Source organism: Heterodontus francisci, chromosome 26 (genome assembly GCF_036365525.1).
Source record: "Heterodontus francisci isolate sHetFra1 chromosome 26, sHetFra1.hap1, whole genome shotgun sequence".
NCBI classification, from domain to species: domain Eukaryota; kingdom Metazoa; phylum Chordata; class Chondrichthyes; order Heterodontiformes; family Heterodontidae; genus Heterodontus; species Heterodontus francisci.
Window position 1 is genome coordinate 47951315 of NC_090396.1, and position 13126 is coordinate 47964440.

Genomic DNA, 13126 nt, shown 5'->3' on the forward strand with positions numbered 1-13126 from the left:
GCTTTCATAGATCTCATCAAAGCCTTTGACCTCGTCAGCAGATGTAGTCTCTTCAGACTACTAGCAAAGATCGGATGTCCACCAAAGCTACTAAGTATCATCAACCTCATTCCATGACAATATGAAAGGCACAATTCAGAATCGCGGTGCCTCATCAGACCCCTTTCCTATCCTGAGTGGCCTGAAACAGGGCTGTGTTCTCGCACCTACACTGTTTGGGATCTTCTTCTCCCTACTGCTCTCACATGCGTTCAAGTCTTAAGAAAGAATTTTCCTCCACACAAGATCAGATGGCAGGCTGTTCAACCTTGCCCGTATCAGAGCGAAGACCAAAGTATGGAAGGTCCTCATCAGGGAACTCCTCTTTGCTGACGATGCTGCATTAACATCCCACACAGAAGAGTGTCTGCAGAGACTCCGACAGGATTACAGCTGCCTGCAACGGATTTGGCCTAACCATCAGCCTCATGAAAACTATCATGGGACAGGACGTCAGAAATGCTCCATCCATCAATATCGGCGACCATGCTCTGGAAGTTGTCAAGAGTTCACCTACCTAGGCTCAACTAGCACCAGTAACCTGTCTCTCGCTACAAAAATCAACAAGCGCATGGGAAAGGCGTCCGCTGCTATGTCCAGACTGGCCAAGAGTGTGTGGGAAAATGGCGCACTGACACGAAACACAAAAGTCAGAGTGTTTCAAGCCTGTGTCTTTAGTACCTTGCTCCACGGCAGCGAGGCCTGGACAACGTAGGTCAGCCAAGAGCGACATCTCAACTCATTCCATCTTCGCTGCCTCCGGAGAATCCTTGGCATCAGGTGGCAGGATCGCATCTCCAACGCAGAAGTCCTCGAGGCGGCCAACATCCCCAGCATATACACCCTAATGAGCCAGCGGCGCTTGAGATGGCTTGACCATGTGAGCCACATGAAAGCGGGCAGGATCCCCAAGGACGCATTGCAGTGAGCTCGTCACTAGTATCAGACCCACCGGCCGTCCATGTCTCCGCTTTAAAGACGTCTGCAAACGTGACATGAGGTCCTGTGACATTGACCACAAGTCATGGGAGTCAGTTGCCAGTGATCGCCAGAACTGGCGGACAGCCATAAAGGCGGGGCTAAAGAGTGGCGAGTCGAAGAGACTTAGGCAGTTGGCAGGAAAAAAGACAAGGAGACAGCCAACTGTGTAACATCCCCGACAACCAATTTTATCTGCAGCGCCTGTGGAAGAGTCTGTCACTCTAGAATTGGCCTTTATAGCCACTCCAGATGCTGCTCCACAAACCACTGACCACCTCTCTCGAGACAAGGAGGCCAAAGAAGAAGAAAGAAAGTAGACATTTAAGACAAGTCAGGGTTTGAGTGGAATTTAATTTCCACTCCTCCGTAGAAAGTTGTTTTTTCAAGTCTCACAACTCATCAGATTGTCATTCAAGTGATGTTTGCAATAGATCAGTCTGCAAGTGACTGCCAGCAGCAGAGCAAATTGTCAGCTTTGTTGACCCTGAAAATCTCAGGCTAGTGACAGTCAAACACTAAGCAGGAGTTACGGAATGTTAGAGGTGACCAAAGGCATAAGTAACAAGGTAAGTTTTCAGGACCCTGGAGTACTGTGTACAGTATTGGTCTCCTTATTTAAGGAAGGATGTAAATGTGTTGGAAGCAGTTCAGAGAAGGTTAACTAGACTAATACCTGGAATAGGCAGGTTGTCTTCTGAGGAAAGGTTGGACAGGCTAGATTTGTATCTGCTGGAGTTTAGAAGAGTAAGAGGTGACTTGATTGAAACATACAAGATCCTGAGCGGTCTTGACAGGGTGGATGTGGAAAGGATGTTTCCTCTGGTGGAAGAATCTAGATCTTGTGGTCACTGTTTAAAAATAAGGGGTCGCCCATTTAAGACAGAGATGAGGAGAAATTCTGAGGGTCGTGAGTCTTTGGAACTCTTTTCCTGAAAAGGTCGTGGAAGCAGAGACTTTGAATATTTTTAAGCCAGAGGTAGATAGATTCTTGATAAGCAAGGGAGTGAAAGGTTATCGAGGGTATGCGGGAATGTGGAGTCGAGGTTAATATCAGATCAGCCATGATCTTGTTGAATGGTGGAGCAGGCTCGAGGGGCCGCGTGGCCTACTCCTGCTCCTAATTCGTATGCTGATATGACCCTACCTTATAAATGGAACATTGCATAATTATTCTGATATTTGTAAAAATAGGAATTAAAAAGTGGATCTTATAAACCTTGTGTATATCAAAAATAAGAGACAAATTTACTATACCTGTTCCAGTGTTGACTGTGAGAAACTATATTCTTCTATGTCAAAACTGTGTTTAGCTGTAAAGAAAGGAATACTGATTATTGCTGGGCACGTGAATTCAGAGGTATGGATGGCTCAATTGTTGCTGCCTATTCCACTACTTTAAACACGGAAAACAAATTCCTTGAAAGGGTTAGGATGTCCACCCTGGACCATCACTAACCAAAGTCATTTAATTATTCTAGCTCCACTGGAGTTGGTCTGCAGTATTACAGATTAACAAGAAGCATCCTTTCATCATTACATCAACAGAACAGATCACTTATCTTAAGATATTTTGAGTTCACTGAAATGAGTTATTCATAGAAGTCCTAACTCATTTCTGGAGAGAATTTCTCCTTTGTAAACAACTTTCTCTTTGGAAAAATTGAGATTGCCTGGATCAGTATTCTAATTATTCTAAGAATTACCGACAACTTTGTAAACAAAACGGTGTTGTTTCACACAAGTGAAAATATAAACAAATTGCATATAAAACAAAAGATTTTTGTTAGTGACACTAAACTGAATACCTGGGGTTAAAAACTAAATAAATCTCATCTCACCAGAAAGCATTAAAAACAGTGGCTATTCAACTGACAAACAATGCTGATACCTGGAACATTTGGAGGTTATGGATTTTTTATACTGGTCATAAATACAGAGCGAACCTCCATCATACAATGTATTTGATCTAAAGAGGACCATTTGTAGAATCTATTTTACATTAAAAATTGTACATGATCGCAGTACTCAGAAGATACCTGAAGTTGGTGCTGAGAGCATGATGTCATATAACACATTGTTACATGACGGGCCATCCAAATAAAGATATCCAACATATCCTTAAAGCCACCCAACGAAAAAAATTTATATACAATTTTTTCAGACAAAAATAAGCAAGTCACTTGATCTCAAAAATGAGAGAAACTGCCAATTGGAGAGAGAGTTGAATGCGTTAGTTGTTGCTGACGGGACTGGCAAGAACAAAGCCCTCCGAACCTCCAAATGCCATTTGCACTTTATGGCAACAGGACGTGGTAAGTAAAACCCTTAAGCATTACAAAGTCATTAATCTAAAATGAGGTTCAACAAAACTAGTCAGCTGGAAACTGCAAAAATGTAAAAAGTAGTAGAAAACAAGGAGCTGACCGTTATTATCACAATTAGAGACACCTCACACTAAAGCTTACATACATGAATAATTTTGGGGACTTGATTGAGGTATACAAAATTATGAGGGGCATAGATAGGAAGAAACTCTTTCCTTTAGCAGAGGTGTCAATAACCAGGGGGCATAGATTTAAGGTAAGAAGCAGGAGGTTTAGAGGGGATTTGAGGAAAGATTTTTTTCACCCAGAGGGTGGTTGGAATCTGGAACACACTGCCTGAAGGGGTGGTGGAGGCAGGAACCCTCACAACATTTAAGAAGTATTTAGATGAGCACTTGAAGCGCCATAGCAATACAAGGTTACGGGCCAAGTGCTGGAAAATGGGATTAGAATAGATGGCTTGATGGCCGCCGTGAACACAATGGGCCGAAGGGCCTGTTTCTGTGCTGTATAACTCAATTACTCTATCTATGACTGAGTCCAAATTTACTTCCCCTAACCATTCACAACCTTCTACATTACAACAATGACTACACTTCAAAAGTACTTCAATGGCTGTAAAGTGTTTGGGATGTCTTGTGGTCGTGAAAGATATACAAATATATGTCTTTCTTTCTCTTCCCCACCCCTCATCTGCATCTTTTAGAACTTTCTTAAAAGTACTTTTGACAGCCCTCAATGTTGTTTTGAACAGGATATAAATACTGAGCACTCTTGGTATTTGAAATGCATCACACTGGCCACACAAGTCATGGTTCTTCAAGGAATCAACTTCGTCTACTCAATTCACAGTTATTCTTCATATAATAGCACACTTGTGGCAGATAGTCAAGGATAAGTGAAAAGGCTTTTACCTTCCTCGAGCTGGGAAAATGCCTTCGACAGAGATTTCACATCATCCTTGGGAATTTTGTATGTCATCATTGCAACAAAACTAAAAAAAAATGTATTCAGAAGGAAAAACAGATGAATTATAAACAACAGTTGTAAGTTCAATATGTTAGCTGGAAATTTACTATTTCTAGGATAGCACTTTTGAATATGAATGTTAGTAAAATTGTGCCCACCAGGGCAAGTTTTATATCATATGGATGCACATGCAATTTTACATTATAAATCATCACCCCTGGCGTTCTTTTCTCCCCCACATGACAGCTCAGCTCTACAAAGTTTTCTAAATAAGGAAAGAATCACTGAAATGACAGACTTTTCCATGGCCAATGTAATTATTCCATAACCAAATCAGTTTCATAAAAACAGATTATGTTTTTCTCTTTAACAGAGCTGGGGTACTATATATTATATTCAAATATATTACACTACACTGTTTACCATCTATGAGCATTGTCAGGTGATGTATGACATCCTACATCACAATCGATGGGCTGAATTTTATGAGGGCACTGCAAATTGCAGCGGCGCTCTTTGAAGTTGGCGGTCTGCCTGTGCGGATCCACTGTCGCCCAGTCCCTGCGACATTTTGCGTAGGGGCTTATTTAAATTGAGGGGGCGGGATGGCTGCCCCCGATGACGTAAAGGGAGCATCTGCTTAATCCCCGGGAACGGTGTCCGGCGCCATCGCGCACGTGTCAGTGCCATTTTTCAAGGGCTTCAAGCCCTGATGAATTAATGAATTTTTAAAGCCACCATCACCTTTTATTTGAATGAAATCAGTTCATTATACACCAGAGCCCCGCAATGATGAAACGATATATTTATTACCCCCTCACGCTGAGAAACTATTTATGCCGGTCCCGACCTTTCAACCCCAAACTTTGCACTCTTTGCCCTTCAACCCCTTCCCACCATCCCCTCAGCCAAGTGAATCAGTCTTCACCGCTCCCTCCCACTCTCACCCTGAGAATTTCACTGCTCCCCCCCCCCCTCCCCACCAGTGTCACGCCTCAGATGTGCATGCGCACATCCAAAGGCGCGGGAGTTCCGGCCGGCAGCCAGAATATTGGCGTGGGACAGCCATCGGGACTAGGTAAATTTATTTGCATTTTTAAAAATTAATTTTAATATTAAAATGAAGGGTGGCAGGGGGGCCACACCAAGGCCTCGCCTCTGCTGGTAAAATGTAGCAGTACCTTCTCAGTGTCTGGGGTCAAGGCGGGCCTCTCCTGGTAGAACTTTCTGGGCCCCCCCACCATGACCCTCGACGTCAGAGGGCTGGTAAAATTCAGCCCGATTTGTCTAGTTAAAAGTTTTGTGTATTTGGAGTATCACAGCAAATGTGTATGGGAATCGTCTCTTACTTTTCTGATTAAATAATCATCATTATCATGTTGCTGTTTGTAGGAGTTTGCTGTTAGCAAATTGGCATCTGTGTTTCATAAATTACAACACTGACTACACATCAAAAGTATTTTATTGGCTGTAAAGCGCTTTGAGACATCCAGTGGTAATGGAAGTTGCAATTTTTTTTATTCGTTCATGGAATGTTGGCATCGCTGGCTCGGCCAGCATTTATTACCCATCCCTAATTGCCCTCGAGAAGGTGATGGTGAGCTGCCTTCTTGAACCACTGCAGTCCTTGGGGTCTAGGTACATCAACAGTGCTGTTAGGAAGGGAGTTCCACGTTTTTGACCCAGCGACAGTGAAGGACCGACAATATAGTTCCAAGTTAGGATGGGGTGTGGCTTGGAGGGGAACTTGCCATACATCTGCTGCCCTGGTCTTTCTGGGCGGTAGAGGTCGTGGGTTTGTAAGGTGCTGTCGAAGGAGCCTTGGTGAGTTGCTGCAGTGCATCTTGTATATGGTACACACAGCTACCACTGTGCGTCGGTGGTGAAGGAAGTGAATGTTGAAGTTGGTGAATGGGGTGCCAATCAAGTGGGCTGCTTTGTCCTGGATGGTGTCGAGCTTCTTGAGTGTTTTATTTTTTTATTTTAGAGATACAGCACTGAAACAGGCCCTTCGGCCCACCGAGTCTGTGCCGACCAACAACCACATTTATACTAACCCTACAGTAATCCCATATTCCCCATCACCTACCTACACTAGGGGCAATTTACAATGGCCAATTTACCTATCACCTGCAAGTCTTTGGCTGTGGGAGGAAACCGGAGCACCCGGCAAAAACCCACGCTGTCACAGGGAGAACTTGCAAACTCCGCACAGGCAGTACCCAGAATTGAACCCAGGTCCCTGGAGCTGTGAGGCTGCGGTGCTAACCACTGCGCCGCCCATGTTGTTGGAGCTACACCCATCCAGGCAAGTGGAGAGTATTCCATCACACCTGTGACTCGTAGATGGTGGACAGGCACTGGGGAGACAGGAGGTGAGTTACTCGCCAGAGAATTCCTAGCCTCTAACCTGCTCTTGTAGCCATAGCATTTGTGTGGCTGGTCCAGTTCAGTTTCTGGTCAATGGCAACCCACAGGATGTTGATAGTGGGGGATTCAGCGATGGTAATGCCATTGAATATCAAGGGGAGATGGTTAGATTCTGTCTTGTTTGAGATGGTCATTGCCCGGCACTTGTGTTGGGAGAATGTCACTTGCCACTTTTCATGTTGTCTGGGTCTTGCTGCATCTGGACACAGGCTGCTTCACTATCTGAAGAATTGTGAATGGTGCTGAACATTGTGCAATCATCAGCGAACATCCCCAATTCTGACATGGAGGGAAGGTTAGGGAAATTAATGGGGTTAAAGGCTGACAAATCCCCAGGGCCTGATAACTTACATCCCAGAGAACTAAAGGAAGTGGCCCTGGAAATAGTGGATGCATTGGTGGTCATCTTCCACAATTCTATAGACTCTGGAGCAGTTCCTACAGATTGGAGGGTGGCAAATGTAACCCCACTATTTGAAAAAGGAGGGAGAGAAAAAAAACAGGGAACTGTAGACCAGTTGGCCTTACATCAGTAGTGGGAAATTGCTAGAGTCTATTATAAAGGATGTGATAGCACAACACCTAGAAAGCATAAATGGGATTGGGCAAAACCAGCATAGGTCTACGAAGGGATCATGCTTAACAAATCTACTGGAGTTTTTTTGAGTATGTAACTAGTAGAATAGATAAGGGAGAACCAGTGGATGTGGTGTATTTGGATTTTCAGAAGGCTTTTGATAGGGTCCCACATAAGAGGTTAGTGTGCAAAATTAAAGCACATGGGATTGGGGGTAATATACTGGCATGGATTGGGAATTGGTTGACAGACAGGAAACAGAGAGTAGGAATAAACGGGTCTTTTTCTGGGTGGCAGGCAGTGACTAGTGGGGTACCGCAGGGATCAGTGCGTGGGCCCCAGCTATTCACAATATATATTAACGACTTGGGTGAGGGAACTAAATGTAACATTTCCAAGTTTGCAGATGACACAAAGCAGGCGGGGGAATGTGAGCTGTGAGGAGGATGCAAAGAGGCTCCAATGTGATTTGGACAAGTTGAGTGAGTGGACAAATGCATGGCAGATACAGTCAAACGTGGATAAATGTGAGGTTATCCACTTTGGTTGTAAAAACAGAAAGGCAGATTATCTGAATGGTGATAAATTGGGAAAGGGGTGGATGCAATGAGACCTGGGTGTCATTGTACACCAGTTGCTGAAAGCAAGCATTCAGGTGCAGCAAGAAATTAGGAAGGCGAATGGTATGTTGGCCTTGATTGCAAGAGGATTTGAGTATAGGAGCAAGGATGTCTTACTGCAGTTATGGTCTCCTTATCTGAGGAAGGATGTTCTTGCCTTGGAGGGAGTGCAAAGATGATTTATTAGGCTGCTTCCTGGGATGGCAGGATTGACATATGTGGAATGACTGGGTCGACTAAGCCTATATTCTCTAGAGTGCAGAAGAATGAGAGGGGATCTCCTAGAAGCCTATAAAATTCTAACAGGACTAGACAGGCTAGATGCAGGGAGGACGTTCCCGATATCTGGGGAGTCCAGAACCAGGAGTCACAGTCTCAGGATACGGGGTTTGCTATTTAGAACCAAGATGAGGAGAAATTTCTTCAGAGGGCAATGAACCTGTAGAATTCTCTACCACAGAAGGCAGTGGGGAGGCCAAGTCATTAAATATATTCAAGAAGGAGATAGATATATTTCTCAATGCCAAAGGGATCAAGGGACGTGGGGAGAAAGCAGGAACAGGGTACTGAATTAGACGATCAGCCATGATCTTTTTTGATTGGTGGAGCAGGCCCGAAGGCCCGAATGGCCTACTCCTGCTCCTATTTTCTATGTTTCTATCTGTTCCGTGCCGCCACCGAGCCCCCCCGATATTATGCGCAGGGGCTGATTTAAATAGAGGGGCGGAGTGACCGCCCCAATGATGTAGAGGGGGCGGCCGCCATGTCCCCAGCAACACGTCCGATGCCACTGCGCAGACGTCAGTGCTATTTTTAAAGGGCTTCAAGCTCTTAGCAAAGATTTAAATTTTTAAAAGGTACAATAGACTTAATTTTTAAAATAATAAATAATTAGGAGATGGAGGCCCTTCCCCAATCCCCCCAATGGTCTTTTCATTGCCCTATATTAACAAAACCTATTTTATTCTCTACTCGAACTTCCCCCCCAACCTTCTCACATTTGCCCTTCAGCCCCTTCCCACCATCCCCACAGCCAATTAGAAGTATTTTCCCTGCTCCCCCACCCCTCCCGCCCTGATAATTTTATTCCTCCCCCCTCCCCACTAGTGTCTTGCCTCAGAACTCCAACAGCATCCAAAGGAGCATTAGTTGCGTCCGGTGGAACGTCAAATCGGCGCGGGATGGCCGCTGCCAGTAGGTAAGGCCATTTGCATTGTATTAATATTCATTTAAAGGGGCCGCACTGAGGCCTCGCTGCCACAGCTAATATCCGGCGGGGCCTTCTCAGTGTTGTGGGTCGAGGCGGGCCGCTCCCACTAGCATTTTACAGGTCTCCCCGCCGCGACCCATGTCCTCTGTTCAGCACTCTGTGTCCTCCTCACAATTTGCTTTCCTACCTATCTTTGTATTGTCAGTAAATTTGGCTACAATACACTCAGTTCCTTCATTCAAGTCATTAATATATTTCTAAATATTTCTAGTTTTTTCAATATAACATTTCAACCTTATATGATCATTTGAAGGCTTACCTTGTAATAATTTAGAGAAATAAATGGTATCAATGCAACTCCGACAGGTAATTTGGGAGTGTACTACCACCTGCTCAATGAAGTGGTCTTAAGAGAATCCCCTATTAACATAGTTTTCAATCTATATCACAACATTTAAAATTTAAAAAATAAAGCAATAATTGAATTTGAGTCAGACTTAAAAGCAACAGATACTGGGTGGTGATGAGGAAAGCAAATAACAGAGTTAGCAAGCACTTAATTGTTAAACACTGTTCATACCTTTCCTGGCGAGAAGCATGTGGAAAGATTTGCACTATTTTGTCGTGAATGTCAGATATTCGTTGCACTTCTGTCATCTCACCCTTCAGTTTAATTTCCAGTGTATATCCACCACCATACTTGCTCTTCAGGTGCTGTATAGAGCCAATACACCTGTTCATGATAAAGGTTACCTGAATTTTAGTCTATTATTTATGTATAAGCTTTAGCACAATTAGCACTGAATATGAATCGGTTTTTACACTGCGAGGCTACAACACATCCTCATCCTGACTAATTTCAATTGTAGGATAATTAACAACTGGTCGAGTTAAGTCAGTCTCAACTACATTTAAACTCAGCATAAACAGGCAATAACCAGTCAGTCCCAGAAATATATTAAAATATTTTTCAATTTATTGTAGCCCTGTTAATTGACACACACACCATAGGCATAAAGTTTATGCAGTCATCTATTCCTTTCAGCATAAAACATTAAATTACAGTCAGCTGCACAGTTCCTAGCATAATCTTGTTCATTGCAGCCGTCTTTGCGACTTAGCAATTAACTGCAAGGAAACCAAACCATATAATTTATTAAAAAGGAAGAATATCAGGTTGACAAAAAAATTGCAAGAAAAGCATAAGTAACTACAAAATTGTTTCACCTATTTATGGTGAGAGTTTTATGTCTGTGAAAGCAACTAATGGGATGTCAGGTTTCATAGGAGCCGAAGGAGGCCATTCAGCCCCTTGTGCTTGTTCCACCTGCTATTCAACAAGATCATAGCTGATCTGTGACTTAACTCCGTATATCCGCCTTTGCCCCATATCCCTTAATACCTTTGGTTAACAAAAATCCGTCAATGTCAGACTTAAAGTTAACAACTGACCCAGAAGCAACTGCTGTTTGTGAAGAGAGCTCCAAACTTCTACCACCCTTTGTGTGTAAATGTTTCCTAACTTCATTCCTGAAAGGGCTGGCTCTAATTTTTAGGCAATGGCTCCTAGTCCTAGATTTCCCCAACCAGAAGAAATAGTTTCTATCTACCTCATCAGTTCCCCTTAATATCTTGAAAATTTCAATCAAATCACCCCTTAAACTTCTAAATTCCCGGCAATTTTTAAAAATTCTTTCATGGGATATGGGCATCGCTAGCAAGGCCAGCATTTGTTGCCCATCCCTAATTGCCCTGAACAACAAATTGCTTGCTAGGCCATTTCAGACGGCAGCTAAAAGTCAACCACATTTGTGTGGGTCTGTAGGCCAGACCAGGTGAGGACAGCAGATTTCCTTCCCTAAAGGACATTAGTGAACCAGATAGGTTTTTACAACAATCGATGATAGCTTCATGGCACCAGAACGGAGATTAGCTTTCAGTTCCAGATTTTTTATTAATTATTTGAATTTAAATTCTGCCAAGTGTCGTGGTGGGATTCGAACCAGTGTCCCCACGACATTAACCTAGGTCTCTGGATTAGTGACATTAGCACTACACCACCATCTCCTCTCCTCAATCTACCCTTGGAGTCCACCTATCATGCTAGTAAATCTACATTACATTTCCTCCAAGGCCTATGTATCCTTCGTAAGGTGTGGTGCTCAGAAATACAGTACTACAGGCTTTCTATAGTTGCAGCATGACTTCTAACCCCTTGTATTCTAGTCCTCTAGATATAAAAGCCAGCATTCGATTAGCCTTTTTGATTATTTTTTGTACCTGCCCATCACATTTAATGATCTATGTACATTGACCCCCAATTCTCTGGACCCTCCACTACTTCAGCTTTTCACCATTTCGAAAATACCTTGGTTTATTCTTGAAAGGTCGAACGTGGATGACCTCAAACTTGCCTATACTGAAATCCATTTGCCACAGTTTTGCCCATTCACTTAATCTATTAATAGCTCCTTATAATTTTATGCTTCTATCTACATTGCTTACAATGTCGCCCATCTTTGGGTCATCGGCAAACTTGGATATGTGGCTTCAAAACAAAGTGTTGGAAATACTCAGCAGGTCTGGCAGCATCCATGGAGAGAGAAAAAGAGTTAATGTTTTAGTGATGAAAGGTCACAGACCTGAAACGTTAACTCTGTTTCTCTCTCCACAGATGCTGCTCGACCTGAGTATTTCCAGCACTTTCTGTTTTTATTTCAGATTTCCAGCATCTGCAGTATTTTGCTTTTATTTTGTATATGTGGGTCTCTATCCTGTCATCTAGGTCGTTAAGAAATAAAGTGAATAGTTGTGGTCCTAATACAGATTCCTGTGGACACCACCAACACATCCTACCAATTAGATCACCTGCCCATTATCGCTACGCTCCGTCTCCTAAATAGGTCAATACCTTGCCCTCAATTCCATGAGCTTGGATTTTATCTAATAGTTGCTTATGAGGGACTTTATGAAATGCCTTCTGGAAATCCAAATAAATAACATCTATAGACATTCCCCTGTCCACTACTTTAGTCGGCTCTTCAAAAAAAATTTCAATCAGGTTCGTTTGGCATGACCTGCCCATTACAAATCCATGCTGGCTCTCTCTGATCAGCTAAAAACTTTCGAGATGGTCAGTTACCTCATCCTTAATTATAGACTCTAAATTTTACTGCTACATATGTTAGGCTAACTGGTCTATAATTCCCTGATTTCATTAAATTATGCACAGCAATAACAGTCCAACAGTTTGCACTTTTAAAATTATTTGACAGGTTTGATGTGCAACACTACTTTCGAGAAAACACCCCTCCAGGATGTTGCACTGTTGGCACATATGACTCACCAATGCACATTTGTCAATTTTATATTGCGCTTTTGGAATCAGTTTGGCACTGATACCAAAATGATTGTAAAAGCAGAACACGACTGAGGTGACGTTTTACAGTGATCACTTAGTGATTGCAAAAACATTTTTTAATGAACACTCTACACTCATCTAGATTTGCAAGACCATTTCATAAAGGAAGTACCTCAGCTGTCCTGACACCATGATAGCAACTCGATCACAAAGTGCTTCAGCTTCCTCCATATAGTGTGTGGTCAGGATGGCACCACGTTGTCTGTCCTTAAATGCAGCACGAATTGCTCTCCTGAAATCAAATTACAAAAACTAATTTATTATTTGCCATATTTAAAGCCATTTAAAACTTCAATGTTCACCAAAGCACATTGTGCAAGAATGGAAAATTATGTCAGCCTGAGATTTTGGAAAAAGGAAATTTCCTCTAAGAATCCAACACTAGTAAGCCAAAACACCATTGTTGTACAGTTACATTTTATTCAGACAGCGAGCAAGGCTTTTCTATAAAATAAATCCACCAGCTTTAAATTGATCCTGTGACTCCAACACTTAGAATACTCAGACAGCTCAAGTTCAAATCCCAGTTCCTACTAATATTCGAGCTGTCAAACT

The 13126-nt window shown here is 42.8% G+C and overlaps 1 protein-coding gene and 1 long non-coding RNA gene across 3 annotated transcripts in view; one reads left to right on the forward strand and one right to left on the reverse strand.

Annotated features, from left to right (window-relative positions):
* LOC137384319 (uncharacterized) overlaps positions 1 to 13126 on the forward strand; it is a 52313-nt gene that overhangs the window by 11916 nt on the left and 27271 nt on the right. The window lies entirely within an intron of this gene.
* Positions 1 to 13126, reverse strand: part of abca5 (ATP-binding cassette, sub-family A (ABC1), member 5) — a 112419-nt gene that overhangs the window by 3467 nt on the left and 95826 nt on the right. For both annotated transcript variants that reach the window (XM_068058177.1, XM_068058179.1), the window contains 4 exons: positions 12684 to 12803; positions 9731 to 9883; positions 4259 to 4338; positions 2275 to 2330 (listed from right to left, as the gene is read on the reverse strand). In XM_068058177.1, coding sequence (XP_067914278.1) covers positions 2275 to 2330; positions 4259 to 4338; positions 9731 to 9883; positions 12684 to 12803 — 409 coding nt within the window. The remainder of the gene's footprint in view (positions 1 to 2274; positions 2331 to 4258; positions 4339 to 9730; positions 9884 to 12683; positions 12804 to 13126) is intronic.